We start from the raw sequence: 14,231 nt of genomic DNA on the forward strand, positions 1-14,231 counted from the left end.
GAAAATCCGTGCATTCCAAACTCCAGATTGCCTTGTTAAGAAGAGAGGGCCTTTTAATGCTGGGGTGCTTTATTAAAGTCTGGGTGCTTTATTTCCAAAGTGCTAGTCTTACTGCCAAGGAGGATCTTGCCGCTATCAAGAAGCATGTGGGTAAATGTCTGGCAGCCCCCTCTATCCCTGACCCTCGTATCTCCCTTTCCCACTTCTATATCAGTAGTTCAACAGTATTTTCTTTAAACAAACATTCTACAATCCTTTACGAAGACCTCTGACCCTCTCCTGTTTTTCATTTCCTTAATCTTGTGTACTTAATGCCTGCTTTGCCATCTGCAACACAAGCGTACTTTTTTTTTAAAAAAATAATATTTATTGGAAGTTTAATAATTACAGAAAAAAGGAGAAAAAGAAAAACAACAAAGACATTTTAAGAAAAATAACAATCAATACATCAAAAGTAAAAAACAACAACAAAGGAAAACAATACATTAAAGCAACAAAAAGAACAGAAAAGTTTAAAAACACATCCAATGTTTCCATAACCTTACTTTTCATTTACTTGTTTCATCGACCTCCTCACACCTCCCTTTTTTGTATTCTAGTTCATAGCTATTTCAGCAAATCCTTTCCATCTTTCTCAAATTGTTTGTTCTATAATTAATCTTAACACAATCTAACTTTAAATTTTCCACTTTGGTCCATTGCCAATCAGTTTTCACTTAATTCCTTATAATGTTTCTGCTAAAACCATATAACTTCATTCCAGCATTCTTCTAACAACACAAGCGTATTTTCAACACACTCTCCCTTCCGGGTGTTGCACACTGTCTGGTGTGTTTAGCTGTGCCCAGTAGTGGCACATATCTGGCGTGCAGGCATGCAAATATGATGCGTCTTAAAACCAAAACAGCAGGTGATTTTCTTGTCAGCTCCTGCGCGCGCGCGCGCGCGCACACACACACACACACAGCACAGAAATAACAGAGCCCTGATTACTATGGAAGGAGGAAGTGGGTAAACTGGGTACAAAACCACTGGGTTAAAATAAATCACCCAGCTATTGAGAAATAAGCATTGTGGGCTTGTGTGGTGATGCAGATGGCTTGCCTTTGAGCTGCAGTGGTATCATCTGTCCTTGAATGTCTGCAGCAGGTTATCTTAAACAAGCAGTGCTGTGAAAAGCCTTTCTGTCCTTGGTCTTTTCTCTCTCTTTCCTACCCCCCCCCCCGCCCCCCGCCTGCAACCTTACTATTTCTCTGCACAGAGAGGAAGCGGAAACAGCTGCCCAGGGATGTTCCCTTCTGGCTTAAGGAGCCAGGATTGCTGGCTCCTCCCTCGCCCAAGGACAGTGTGGTTTTCTTCTATTGCTCTAGAGATCTAAAAGAGAGAGAGAAATTACTGAAGGCGCATGGATGACAGCCTGAAAAACAACTGTACTCCCCCAGCTGGCAGCTGTGATAAGAGCGAGGCGCATACTCAGCCAGGGAAGTGGATACATGCAGCCTCCTTTTCAAAAGTTTGGCTGGCCATGCTGCTTGCATTGTGTACTGCTGAAGGCCTCACACCCACGCAGAAGAACATAAGGTCCCTTTTGTCCAGAGGATAAAGGCGTCTATTGACTTGCTCCCTCTTGACAATATTATAGAGAACAAATTGACCTCGAGTAGCTGCTGTACATTCAGGGGCCGTGATGGGACAAGCACACACAAGGGAGAACCTCTTTTCTTATATTGGAGAGATACAGCTTCCCCAGGTGGGCAAAAGGGACTGAATCTCTGCTGCCCTCTTCACATTCTCTTCCCCACCTCCCCTTGCCCATTTTCCTGGGAGCACATGAAACTACTATACTGAGTCATGAAGGTACTTGATGCTGAATACCATCCATCTAGCCCAGTAGTCTTAAAGGTCTTCAAACTGGGGCTTGCTTTTAACTCAAGCCTGCATTGAGGGGGGGGGGGGCTTCTTAATTCTTTGACAGATGGGAGTTGTGCTGCTGTTCAAACCCTCCTTCGACCAGCCTGTGACCTGGCAGTGTGTTCTGACCCACCAGTTAAAGACCAGTGATCTGACCCAGTATGGACTATTCTGACCGTTATCAGTGTGCTCTCCAAGCATTGATTTGGTTTATCTCAACTGGAGTCCTCAAAGCATCATTTACATAAATCTGTACATTTTAGGCAGCAGTGGAAATAAGACCCACAACCACTTTTGACAGAGCCACACAGCCTCTCCCAGTTACAATCCATATGCTTTTTCAAAAAGGCAGACTGAGAGTTGGCATGAGAGCTATTTAAAGATAAATAAAAAGCAGCACAGCTTTTGCACTGCATTCTTAATCACCACACTGTTCTGTATCTGAGTGTCTGATATAAATTAGGTCCTCTGGGCTGGAAATGCACCACTGCCTTAGATGCCAGCTTGACTCTCCAGCTTGCTCCTTCTTATTTCTTCTTTCCTGGGGAGAACCCCCATTGCAGCTACAGAAGGAGCTGAAGGACAGCCCGGAGCTCCCATCCACTGACCAGAGGACCACTTCCTGATGGGAAACTCTGCGCCTTGCCCCTCTGTGAGGGCCCTGCTGGTGTGGGGTGCTCTTTGTGGAAGGTTTAGGGCAGAGATGGGGGACCTGCATGGCCCTTCAACTGTTGTTGGACTCTTAGTTCCCTCTAGTCCCAGCTTGCTTGGTCTACAGCCAGGGATCCCAGCAACATCTAGCTGGCCAAAGGTTCACCATCCCTGGTTTAGGGCAAACTCTTCTTTTGACATTGCTTTTCTTGACCTTCTTAATGGTGTAAAAAATTGTGTGAGCTGCTTCAAGGCTACAGTGGCTACAGTGGAATGCTTCAAGGCTACATACGGAATAAATATGAGCTGTGCTCCAGACCAACAGTGAACTTTTTTGTGTGGTGGTGGGTGGGAATTGAGCTGGGTCTTTCACACATCAGTCCCCACTTGTGTTGCCTGCTGTATCAAAAGCAGAGAGCAAGAATGAAAGAGTTCAGGGTCTGTGCAAAATAGGTGGCTCCAGGTAAATCTGAATGAGTAAGGCAACATATCCGTTTCCCCATCCCCAGTTGTGGTTTGCTTCTAATACTTTGAACATTATTCTTTAACTGTTTGGAAACCAAAATATAGGGTTCACGAGTCCTAGTTCTAAAAAATAATCTGAAATTACACGGAAGTGGAGTGGGTGGGGAAAACTGGCCACTTTCATTTTCACTGGCTGTGGGTTTCCGACTAAGGGTGGTGGAGCTTGTGGTTGTGGCCTTGTTGTGCTAGGCCATTCCTGTTTGTGTTAGTTACCATGGCGATTTAACTGAAGTTGGCTGCAGTGAACCAGGCACCGCACAGGAGTGCAAAAGCCTAGCTGAGTGGGAGTAATAGAGAGCAGGTGTCTGCAGAGAGGCATTTGTTGTTCTGCGTCACTGAAGCAGATTTCTGGTATCATCCCATCATTTCTTTTCTCTCTGTATGAGGCAGACTTAATTCATCCATTGTTGTTTTATAATCTGTTTTTCCAGCATTGCATGAAGTCTGCACTCCTTCATTGCCTAATGATTGTCACAATTGTGGAACAATTGATTTTTTGTTTTTTATTTTTACTTCAGCTTGTACTTCCTTGGTAGTCATGGACAAGAAAACTCAGTCTTTACCATTCTATACAATAGCTTTTAAAAAATCATGTCAAGAGGGAGGCAAAGGTTGACATCTGCTTGCTTGTTCTCCCCCCACCCCCCAAAAAACCCCACAACAATTTTTACTTGAGTAATTGAAAGCTTTGTGCTTCCTGTGCCGTAGATAGGGACACCTCAATTTCTGCACTACTGTGATCCACATTCTGTGTCAAGGAATTTGCTTTGCTTCCACATGCTAGTTCCTCATTCATTTTAATCTTCACTTAAAAAAAACAGAAATCTCTGAGGGGGACAAAAAGGAGTTTGGGCCAGACTTTGAAGAGGAATGCGCTGTGGAATAGCGGCAGGGTGTGGGAGACTTCTAGTGTTAGGCAAGGATGTCTGGGGCTGTTTCTTCTCCTACATACATGCTCCAAAACTGGAATTTCTGTGGACTTCATCAGGTGCAACCTTACTCATGTGTACTTAAGCTTTTCTTCACAGTTGAAGAAAAAAGGCAGCAGGATTCATTCTTGTGTGTGTGCATCTACAAGTCCTGATGCTGATTCATACCTCAGCCATGTATTTTCACCATTCTCCTATGAAACTTCTCAAAATGCATCTATAGCTTAAAACAAAACAAAACAAAAAGATTTCTCATACTTACCGGTATCAAGTTTGTTGGAAATGATGTGCTTTCCCTGTGATACTGCGTCCCAAAATAACATGTACTTGCTATATGAAAGTGTCAGATCGCTCTGTTCGGTGTGAGCCATTGAGAATGAGGAGTTGTCGTGTCTTTGAAGTTCACCTTTTGGGAATGGAGAAGATAAAATTGGGGGAACAAATTAATTTTCCATTTGCTTTCTTGTTCACATTAGTATGTTTAAATTCAGTTTTTTAGAAAACAACCAGATACTTTTTTCCAAAAAGCAGAACAAGAGCAGTAGAATAAGGTATCATTCACAATGACGGCGGCATCATAAAACAGAAGCTGGGAAAGACCATTACGATCCTAGCATCCTGATTAACTAAAGCAACAGCAGGAAGACATTAGCATTAACAAGCATTAACAAGACACAATCAGAGAAGGTTAAAGCAGGGCTGGCATATATAAGGGTTAAAAAGGTAACGGTAAAGGACTCCTGACAGTTAAGTCTGAACAACTCTGGGGTTGTTGGCATTTTCTGGATCATGTGGCCAGCATGACTAAGCTGCTTCTGGCGAAACCAGAGCAGCACACGAAAACGCCATTTACCTTTCCGCCATTTTATCTCCTTGCACTTTGACGTGCTTTCGAACTGTTAGATGGGCAGGAGCAGGGACCGAGCAACAGGAGCTGACCCCATTGCGGGGATTCAAACCGCTGACCTTCTGATCGCAAGCCCAAGGCTCAGTGGTTTACACCACAGCGCCACCCGTGTCCCTCTATATATAGGGTTACCATATTTGTGGAAATCCAGATTTTTCAGGACATCTCGCCAATTTTTACCTGGACACTGCTACCAACTGCAGTATTCCGGGTATGTCCAGGAACCCTAGGCATACATCATTATCATTTGAAAGGAAAGGTCATTTCCACCTGGCAGAAAGAAAAGAGGCAAGGTGAGTCCCTCTGAGGAGGGAGTTCAGAAGCTCCGTCTTTCTCCCTGATCCCAGCAACACAGAGATTGATGGAGCACATAAGAGGGCCTCCACTGATGACCTTAGTGAGTGGCAATTTCCTCCAATTCGGTTCATACGTGTCTGCTTAGTTTCATGCAACAATCTAGTCACAGGCTCCTCACCTATTTCCTGCTAACGACTGAGCTCTGCATAGGGCATCTGTAATCGGGGGCGGAGGAAGGGGGGGGCCTCTCAGGTTCCATCATTGGAGGGGGTGACAAATTATCAAGGAACAATTAATTGCCCTACTAGGGCGGTTCATAAAAAACTTTTTTTTTTGAAAATGCCTGCTCCAAAGGTCTTATCTTACTACACTAGGGATTATATAGCTATATATGAAATTTCATGCATATCTGTTAATATTGTGACCCTCCTCCATGAAAAAGCTGTTTACTTGGCCGTTTTCCTATGTCGTGAAGGCTGAAATTTCAATTCAGTGGAGCACTTACTGTTCCCAACCCTAACCCTGTGGAAAGCCATCTAATTAGACTTTAATTTGATTTTGACATGTTTTTAGGAGGTAATTTAATTATTGTTTGATTTTACACCAATGTTTTGTATCTGATGTTAGCTGCCCTGAGCCCAACTTTGGCCGGGGAGGACGGGATATAAATAAAAGTTGTTTATTATTATTATTATTACTTATTATTATTCCTTTGTAAGAAAATATGAAATAACGTAAAACCATTTTTTGCAGGCAAAAAAAATATATCAATGTGGGGTGGGGGGGGGGGAAGAAATTTTCTACACTGGGTACCACCTGACCTTCCTCCACCTCTGTCTGTAATGTGCCAGGCCTCTCCTCCTCCTCTCTCTCACTTGCGCATATATGCTTGCGCATAACAGAGGGCTCACACCCTCTAAGAAACTGCAGGCTGTGCTCAAGCTGCCAGTAGCATGATTCCTATAACCGTGGCCTGAAGATCAGCTGCTTTCCTTATGTCCCCCATCACCCACCCGCCCTGCAGGATTTCAAAGAATCTCTTGCAGCCGCTCCTCTTCAATTCCACCCCACTCAATTCTGAGCAAGCGGATTAAGAAAATGCACGGTCAAAGATAGAATTGCTTCACCAAACAGCTGACATGGGGATGGACGATGACTAAGTGTGGCAATGGCTCATCCTATCATCCCAGGGTCTGAACTCCAGCCTTGTGGTCCTCTTTGAGTTCTGCCTCCCCCAAAATCACTCCACCAAACAGCTGACATGATAGACAATGACTAAGTGCAGAACTGTCTCATAATATGGTCCAAGGGTCTGAACTCCAGACTCAAGATCCCCCAACTGGAGCTCTGCCTATATTCAGTGACCTATTTTCCTGATAACCCTCCTGTTTGTTCATGAGTCTGTTGTGTGGAAAGGCTTCTAAACTGCGTAACGTCAGCCAATTGTGTGTGCTAAAGGGGATCTGGTGTGTTGGAGGTTTCCAAGTCAGCAGCAACACAGCTCTATGCGTGAATACGCTGAATTAAGTTCAGATTTGCTGTTTTAGCGATAATCTTAAAAGTTTTAAAGAGTGAGTTGAGACCTCTCTTAGCTGGTGGTGAAGAAGTGGAATCGTGGGTGGCTCAATTTGTTATTGCTAGCGGAATATTATGGTATATGCTTTGAAATACTGTTGAAAACTCGTATTGCTAAATACTGCAACTTGCTTTTTAAAAATGCTGGGAATTTTACAGTGCTACTTCCTGCACCAGATACCCAAATTGTCCTCTCTTTCGTGGTTCGTAGTTGTAATGTGCCCTTCAAGAAGCACAAATGATTTCATCCCATTTTACCCTGTGTTAGAGATCAGGAAGAGAGATGGTGGCTAGGCCAGGGCACCTCGTGATCTTCATGGCTAAACCAGGATCTGAAGCCCAGCCTCCTCAGTCCACCCATCACTCGCTTTCCTCCATAGACACACACATCCCTCCATCCAGACAACAAGAGCCATTTGCAGTTCAAGGGCACATTCCTGCCAGGCAGAGGCACTAAGGCAGGGTGTGGGTCAGGGAGGGCTGTGTCCTGGGGAGGAGGGTCCCAAGGACCCGATAAACCTGGAGGCCACATTGGGCCCCAAGACCTGAGGTTCCCTTCCCCCTGCCCCACACCACACTGACTATTCTATAGTAAAGTCTCACCAATTCCTCTTGCAAAAGTGATCTTGCCTAAGAGTGATGCACAATCTCTCTCTCTTTGCGGGAATGAGAGAGGTATTTCCTAGTCTGTCTAGGAACCCACAGCAGGTGGGTCCCTTGCAACTGGAGCTAATCTTTTATATATTCTTTTATCTAGGTCAGTTTCCCAGATGTTGAAAAAGCTGAATGGCTCAACAAGGTGAGAATCAGTCGGCCGAATTGTTCCTGCCCAGCCATGGCAGCATCATGACAGTACTAACATCTCTCTCTCTCTCTCCCTCTCCCTCCCTGCTTACCCCATGGCATGGTAGATCTTGGCCCAGGCTTGGCCTTTCTTTGGCCAGTACATGGAGAAGCTGTTGGTGGAAAACATTGCTCCAAGCATCCGAGCCTCCAACACCCATTTGCAGACCTTTACATTCACCAAGGTTGACATGGGAGAGAAGGTAATTGTCAGCTGAAAAATAGTTGGTGAAAATATTAAGGGAGAGCATGCTCCAGGGGACAAGTCCATAAATAAGGGTAAAGAAATAATTAGATTTCATCCCATATGTGCAGAGGGTTTCCTCCTCACCCCAGACACACCTTGGGCTAGTATTTATTGAAAGCACTGAATGATTTTTTTTTTTAATGCATTGCTAGTGCCATGGATTTTTTCACCTATTGGGATGCTAGCAGTAGTCTGTACATTTTTTCTTAGTATATTTGAAACCTTACGTTATAATCCTGCTGGAACATTTTATGGTCTTGCATTTTGTATCGCTGCGGAAAATCCAATAATAAGATTTTGTGAATCCAATCATTCTGCTGCATAATCATTATACTTGCTCCTGGGGTGGTGGTGATTCCTTATTAATGGACCAAGGACCACAATCTTGCCTTTCCATCCTAGTCTTATAATCACTATCTTATTTATTTTCTTCCAGCTTCCACATTTGAGTTAGAGTTACATATGTTTTGCAGTTCTGTGGTTGTTGTGTGTTTGTTGGAGGGTTTAGTCTCTAGAACAGAAGCCAGTGCTTTATTAATATACACATTGTGTTTATCACTCTGCCTTTTTGTAGGGGTGTTGTTAGGGTGGGTAGGGCCTCCTTACTCAAATCCAAGGTCCTTTTTTCTGGGCCCTAGATCTTCTGCCCCTTTTCCATTTATTTATTTATTTACTTACAACCCTTTTGCTGGAAGCACTGTAAAGCTCCATGCTGGTGGAGACCCCAGCCACCCAGTTTCATTTGCCCAGAAACACGTATGCATATAATCTAACTAGTGTTATCCAAATTTGTGCCGTGGACCTGTATCCAAGGTGTTTAAATAAGCAACAACATTTCAGCTAATACACTAAAGCTTTTTTTTTTATTTCTAAATGAAGTTTTCTGGTCTCTGTGACTTTGATGAATGTTGTTGAAAGCTCAGGTTACCTGGGGTGGCTGGGCAGTACTGTCAATTGTTCACGTTACAGGGATCTAACCTAATTCCGTGTTTCTCCCTCTTGGCTAATGTTCCCTAGCTCCTGGTCCTCTAACCTTAAGGTTGCCATATTTCAAGAGGTAAAAATCCAGACACAAAGTTGCTGAGCCCAATAGTCCCGCCTCCGAGCTCAAGCCAAAGCGTAGGTTGCCCACACCTGAGCCTGAACCAGAGCTGCCCTCATTATTGGCTGAGCCAGAAATGTGCAGGAGCCTAATTTCAGTCCTTCTAAAACCATTTTACCTCTTAGTGGGTCTCGGTTGACCCACTGAGTGGCAGCAGTGTCTTGGAAGAGGGATCAGAGGGTTATCCCAGAGGCAGGTATATCTTTGGCAAAGCTTTGACATCCACGGACCATCAGTTTGCCTTAACAGAGATTGCTGGGGAGTGAGAGGTGGGGCATTGGCTCCCTTGTTTTAGTCTATTTTTATTTGCTTAAACAACGACCCTTCTTCTGCTCCTAGCCCCTCAAGGTCATTGGAGTTAAGGTTCACACTGGCCTGAACAAGAAGCAAATCTTGCTGGACCTAAACCTTAGGTAAGTTCTAAGGTTTTCTTACGTTGCTGCGTTAGCTTCATAAATGGAGCAGAATCAAGGCGGGATGGGGCGGGGGGGGGGGCGGATTGTTCTTTATTGACTGGCCCACATAGCACTTGCCACTCTGACAAGCTGCATTTTGGTACCTGAGCATTTTTCTACACCCTTTCCTGGAAGAGCGCATGATCTGAGGGCAAGTTTTGTCCTGCACTGTGGAGGTTGAGCTGCATTGCAGAGGGAAGGTGTCAGCGCTGTTGTTCTCATCCCCTGATTGTGGGCTTCCCAGAGGCGCCAGGTTGGCCAATGTTGGCACTGGACGGGGTGGTGATGTGAGCTGATCTGGCGTGGGCCTCCTTGTGTTCTTATGTCCCTTTTTTGCAATCCCACTGGCTCTGTCACAGCTGACTTTCCTTTAAAGAGACAAGTCACTTGCAAGGGAGAGACAAGGGAGAATCCGATGCTCTGCTGTGAGGCTCTGCTTTGGGTGAAGATAATGTTTCTTCCTGTGCAGAGCCAGAGACTCATTCATGCTGCATTTATGGACCATGCTGGATATCCGCAGTACCTCTTCCCCACGCACTTCCTGGCCAAAAGAGAGGAACCGTGTGGGACAGGAGAGCATACAAAATCAACAACCCCTGAAAAAATGGTCCAACAGGGTGGGTGGAGATTAAGGGGGGAACTGTTCCCTTTTAGGGCCTTGGTGTTTCATTCTTGCAGTGTCTTATGGCTTTATTTGGTTTCTGAGAGCCTCACGCTAGTCTCTTGCTCTCTCTCCCTCCCTACCTGTAACACAGCTATGTGGGTGACGTCCAGATTGATGTGGAGGTCAAGAAATTTTTCTGTAAGGCCGGGGTGAAAGGCATGCAGGTAAGGTGGTCCTGTTTTTGGCTTCATGAAGGTAGGCTAGAAATCTCAGAGGCTGATACGGTTCCCAGTAATGGATTCGCCTTTTTAGGGACAGTTTGGCTTCTTCTTTTTTTAACCCAAGGAACTTCTCCTTTGCCATGGCACAGGATCAGTCCAAGCTCCCAGCAACCGCAGGCCTTCCTTCTTATCCATGGCCTTCCTTGAAAGGGTATCATTTCCACCCAGTTCCTTAATTCCTTTGAGCTACTATTTAGAAAGCACTGCAGCTGCAGGAAGGCAGTGATGAAGGCCTCCTTAATTACTCCTGGTAATTAAAAGCAGAAATCTTTGGGTGCCCCTTCCCTTCCCTTCAAGAAGCCGCATGTGGAGGCAACCCTTCCTCCCTTTCCTCAGCCTCCCACAATCCCTGAATTTAAGGGTGAATCTTGCCGTGGGGCTGTGATTTGTGTCAGGCTGCCCCTGTTGTTTGTCAGCCTGCATTAGCGGCTGGCATGGTAGGTGCATCATTTGTGCCAGATGCTGTTGCCTTTGTATCCTCTGCTTGTCCCAGAGCACAGGAATATGAGAAAGGACTAAAGCAGCATTGACTGAGAATCCGACCTCAACCTTCTCTTTTTCTCTCAGCTGCACGGCATGCTGCGGGTCATCTTGGAGCCCCTCATTGGGGATGTCCCAATTGTTGGGGCGCTCACCATGTTCTTCATCCGCCGTCCGGTAAGTTTTCTGCCCATAGCTGTCAACTTACAGATTTGAAAATAAGGGGCCAGCAGCCTTGAAAATAAGGGACCAGCAGCCAAAATAAGGGACCTGCACCCTCACCCCTTCCAGGCACTCCAGTCTTCCTGTCCTCCTGCAGTCTGGTCAAACTCCTGCTGGTAGGTTCGAGAATACTGTCCAACCAACTTTGTAACCAGAGGTTCAACTGAATAGAATCTGAATCACATGCACCACAAGGCCTATGCAGCCTCAACTTAAGATGGCTCCCCGGCCTGGCTTTGCACTGCAAAGTTTGCAGCAGCACGTGCAATAAAATGGCATCCAGCATTCAAAAAACCCCTCAGCTTACGTTAAGTAGCCACGCACAAGACATGCAAGCTCCACCCCCCAGTCGTTCTTAGACTTCTTATTGGGTGAGCAACACAGCCAAGCAACCCAGTTGGAGCCTCCCTCCTCCCTGGCCGGCAGGGAGGAGCTGCTTCCTTTGAAATTTAAGGGACATCATTTAAGGGACATCCATGAATAAGGGACAGCAGCGTGACATGGCGCTGGAATAAGGGACTGTCCCTTCAAATATGGGACACTTGACAGCTGTGTTTCTGCCACGTCCCATTCTGGTTTTGCAAATGTTGGGAAGGGGCACTGACCTATGCATAAGGTTGAAGCCAAATCCCTCACTATGGAAATGTTGTGCAACCGCTCTTTGATTACTATCAGTACTTTTCAAGCGTATCTCTTGAGACCACAAAAGCTAGAAACTTGCCCACCCCCACTTTAATGAAAGCTTTTACAGCCGCAGGTAACAACACCATAGGCAGAATTTTCATGCTGTCTCCTTAAAAACATGCAGCAGAATCAGTTCCTACATTCAAGGGGCCGGTCATTCCAGTGCAGATGTCTTGCACATGAGTAGAAGTCTTGGTTTGCAACTAGTAAATTCTCTTATTAAAATGAAGTACAGGAGGATTCATACGTTTTTGCAGCTGTGATTTTGACAAACCCCACAGGAGTTATTAATTGAATTTATTTATTTGTCCAAGGAGCTCTGGGTGGCTTAGCAAGGCTCTCTCTCACACAATAACCTTGTGGGGAAGGTTAGGCTGAAAGAGATGGTGAGGGGCCTGAGGTCATGCAGTGGGCTTCAAGGCTGAATGGAGATTTGAACCTGGATATCTTCAGTCCTGATTGCTTCTTCCCAACCCCCCACCCAAATCCACCCCCACATCCAATATTTCTGTAACTGGTTCTAAATCACACCTCTCCCTTCTTTCCCAGACTCTGGACATTAACTGGACTGGAATGACCAACCTCTTGGACATTCCTGGACTGAGGTAAATGCTTGATGATTGACGATAAAACCAGAGATGGGGAACCTCTGGCCTTTGGACTTGCAGCTCTTGTAGGAGGTCGGAGAGGGTGTTGTCTTGTTTGCTTCCTCCATCAAAATTTACCGCTCTGGTAAAAGAATGAGGCTTCTATGTTCTCAAGCGCTTCTTCTCTTGGAGATAATCAGAGCAGCTGAGTGTGCAAGAAGGGTAAAGGGGGGAGAGACTTCAATCCTAACTCCAGTGGGGTTGGCTCCACTGAAGTCAATAGGACTGGTGAGGAGTGCAATGGAAAACAGGTAAGAACATTTGAGAAGAAATTGGTTGGTGGGAGAAGTGGGTCTTGCTGGAGAAGAACTTTCTGGGGTGAAGTGGGACAGAAAGGTATTCTGGGAGATTGGAGGGGATGCATGGTGGCAGCAGAGGATTTGCTGGGATGTCTCCACAGTGGTGATGGGCAAGAGGCAGGGTGGTGTGTACTGTGTTAAAACAGAAGGCTTTTCTCTGCAGCTCAATGTCTGACACAATGATCATGGACTCCATTGCCTCTTTCTTGGTTCTCCCCAACCGCCTGCTCATCCCGCTGGTCTCCGATCTCCACGAAGCAGCTCAGCTGCGCTCCCCAATTCCCAGGGTAAGGCAGGCCCTGAGGGAGGGTGTTATCTTTGTGAGTGGGCCAGAGCCCTGCGCCTGACGCATCCCTCTCCCTTCCAGGGTGTCGTCCGTGTCTTTCTGAGGGAGGCCAAGGACCTGCAGTCCAAGGATAAGTACATCAAAGGGATGATTGAGGGCAAGTCAGACCCATACGCCGTTGTGCGTGTGGGAACCCAGGTCTTCACCAGCAAAGTCATTGATGAAGACCTCAACCCAAAGTGGAATGAGATGTATGAGGTAATTGGCTGCCAACTGAGGTGGCAAAATTGAGTGCAAACTTTTAGGGGGACGCTCAGCCCCCTTTCTTTCTATCCTCCCTCCCTGGCTTAGCTTGTCCTCTTCACGCAACACAACTGTCATTCCTTTCCTTTCTCTGTCTGAAGAGGGCCCCTCCGGCCTGCACAATAGGTGGTGTCTGCTCTGACCCCCCACCTCACTATCCCCACAGTTCATTGTACACGAGGTACCGGGGCAGGAACTGGAGGTGGAGCTGTTTGACAAGGACCCCGATCAGGATGACTTCTTGGGCAGGTGAGAGGTTGGCTGGGCTCTGTTCCCAGCTCTATGAGGGGAGTGAGACCTAGCTGGGTGAGTAGCTGAGGGGAGGGGAGGAACTGGAGCTCCTCTGCTCTTTTTTCTGATGCTGAGAGGACTTGGGGGCTAAAGAGTTAGGCAGGGCCAGTTCAGGCCCCAGAGTCATTGGTTTCATCTCCAGCTCTGGAAATTGGAGAGCCAGTGTGGTGTAGTGGTCAAGAGCGGTAGTCTCGTAATCTGGTGAACCGGGTTCGCGTCTCCGCTCCTCCACCTGCAGCTGCTGGGTGACCTTGGGCCAGTCACACTTCTCTGAAGTCTCTCAGCCCCACTCACCTCACAGAGTGTTTGTTGTGGGGGAGGAAGGGAAAGGAGAATGTTAGCCGCTTTGAGACTCCTTCGGGTAGTGATAAAGCGGGATATCAAATCCAAACTCTTCTTCTCTTCATGGTGGGAGATGGGATCTCTATGGATGAGGGTCACTTGATCTGCTGCACCTTGGGCTTATGCAAATGTTACCACCTTCTTTTCTTCCTCAGGATGAAACTGGACTTTGGGGAGGTGTTCAAGGCTCGTGTGCTAGAGGAGGTGAGCGCAGAAGAGGGGGCGGGGCTGGTTTCATACATGGTGCCAGACAAGAGGATAGCCTTTGAGTTTGATATCTGATCTGTGGGGAAGAAGGGAGAATGGCGTTTCATCATAGATTGGTAAAGAGGTGGTGTTGAAGTCTCTCA

At 46.3% G+C, this 14,231-nt stretch overlaps 1 protein-coding gene across 2 annotated transcripts in view; it reads left to right on the forward strand.

Annotated features, from left to right (window-relative positions):
• The window catches only part of ESYT1 (extended synaptotagmin 1), a 59,916-nt gene that overhangs the window by 19,307 nt on the left and 26,378 nt on the right, over nt 1–14,231 (forward strand). Inside the window, exons 1-11 of one of the 2 annotated variants that reach the window (XM_083427387.1) lie at nt 3,327–3,438; nt 7,553–7,594; nt 7,707–7,841; nt 9,327–9,400; nt 10,198–10,270; nt 10,895–10,984; nt 12,263–12,318; nt 12,823–12,946; nt 13,027–13,203; nt 13,415–13,497; nt 14,037–14,085. In XM_083427387.1, coding sequence (XP_083283513.1) covers nt 7,743–7,841; nt 9,327–9,400; nt 10,198–10,270; nt 10,895–10,984; nt 12,263–12,318; nt 12,823–12,946; nt 13,027–13,203; nt 13,415–13,497; nt 14,037–14,085 — 825 coding nt within the window. In that variant the 5' untranslated portion in view covers nt 3,327–3,438; nt 7,553–7,594; nt 7,707–7,742. Of the gene's footprint in view, nt 1–3,326; nt 3,439–7,552; nt 7,595–7,706; nt 7,842–9,326; nt 9,401–10,197; nt 10,271–10,894; nt 10,985–12,262; nt 12,319–12,822; nt 12,947–13,026; nt 13,204–13,414; nt 13,498–14,036; nt 14,086–14,231 lie in introns of those variants that run through there. The other variant, XM_083427388.1, reaches the window with a different exon arrangement.

The sequence above is a fragment of the Podarcis tiliguerta genome (genome assembly GCF_965153285.1).
Source record: "Podarcis tiliguerta genome assembly, chromosome: 2".
In the NCBI taxonomy this organism is placed as follows: Eukaryota; Metazoa; Chordata; class Lepidosauria; order Squamata; family Lacertidae; genus Podarcis; species Podarcis tiliguerta.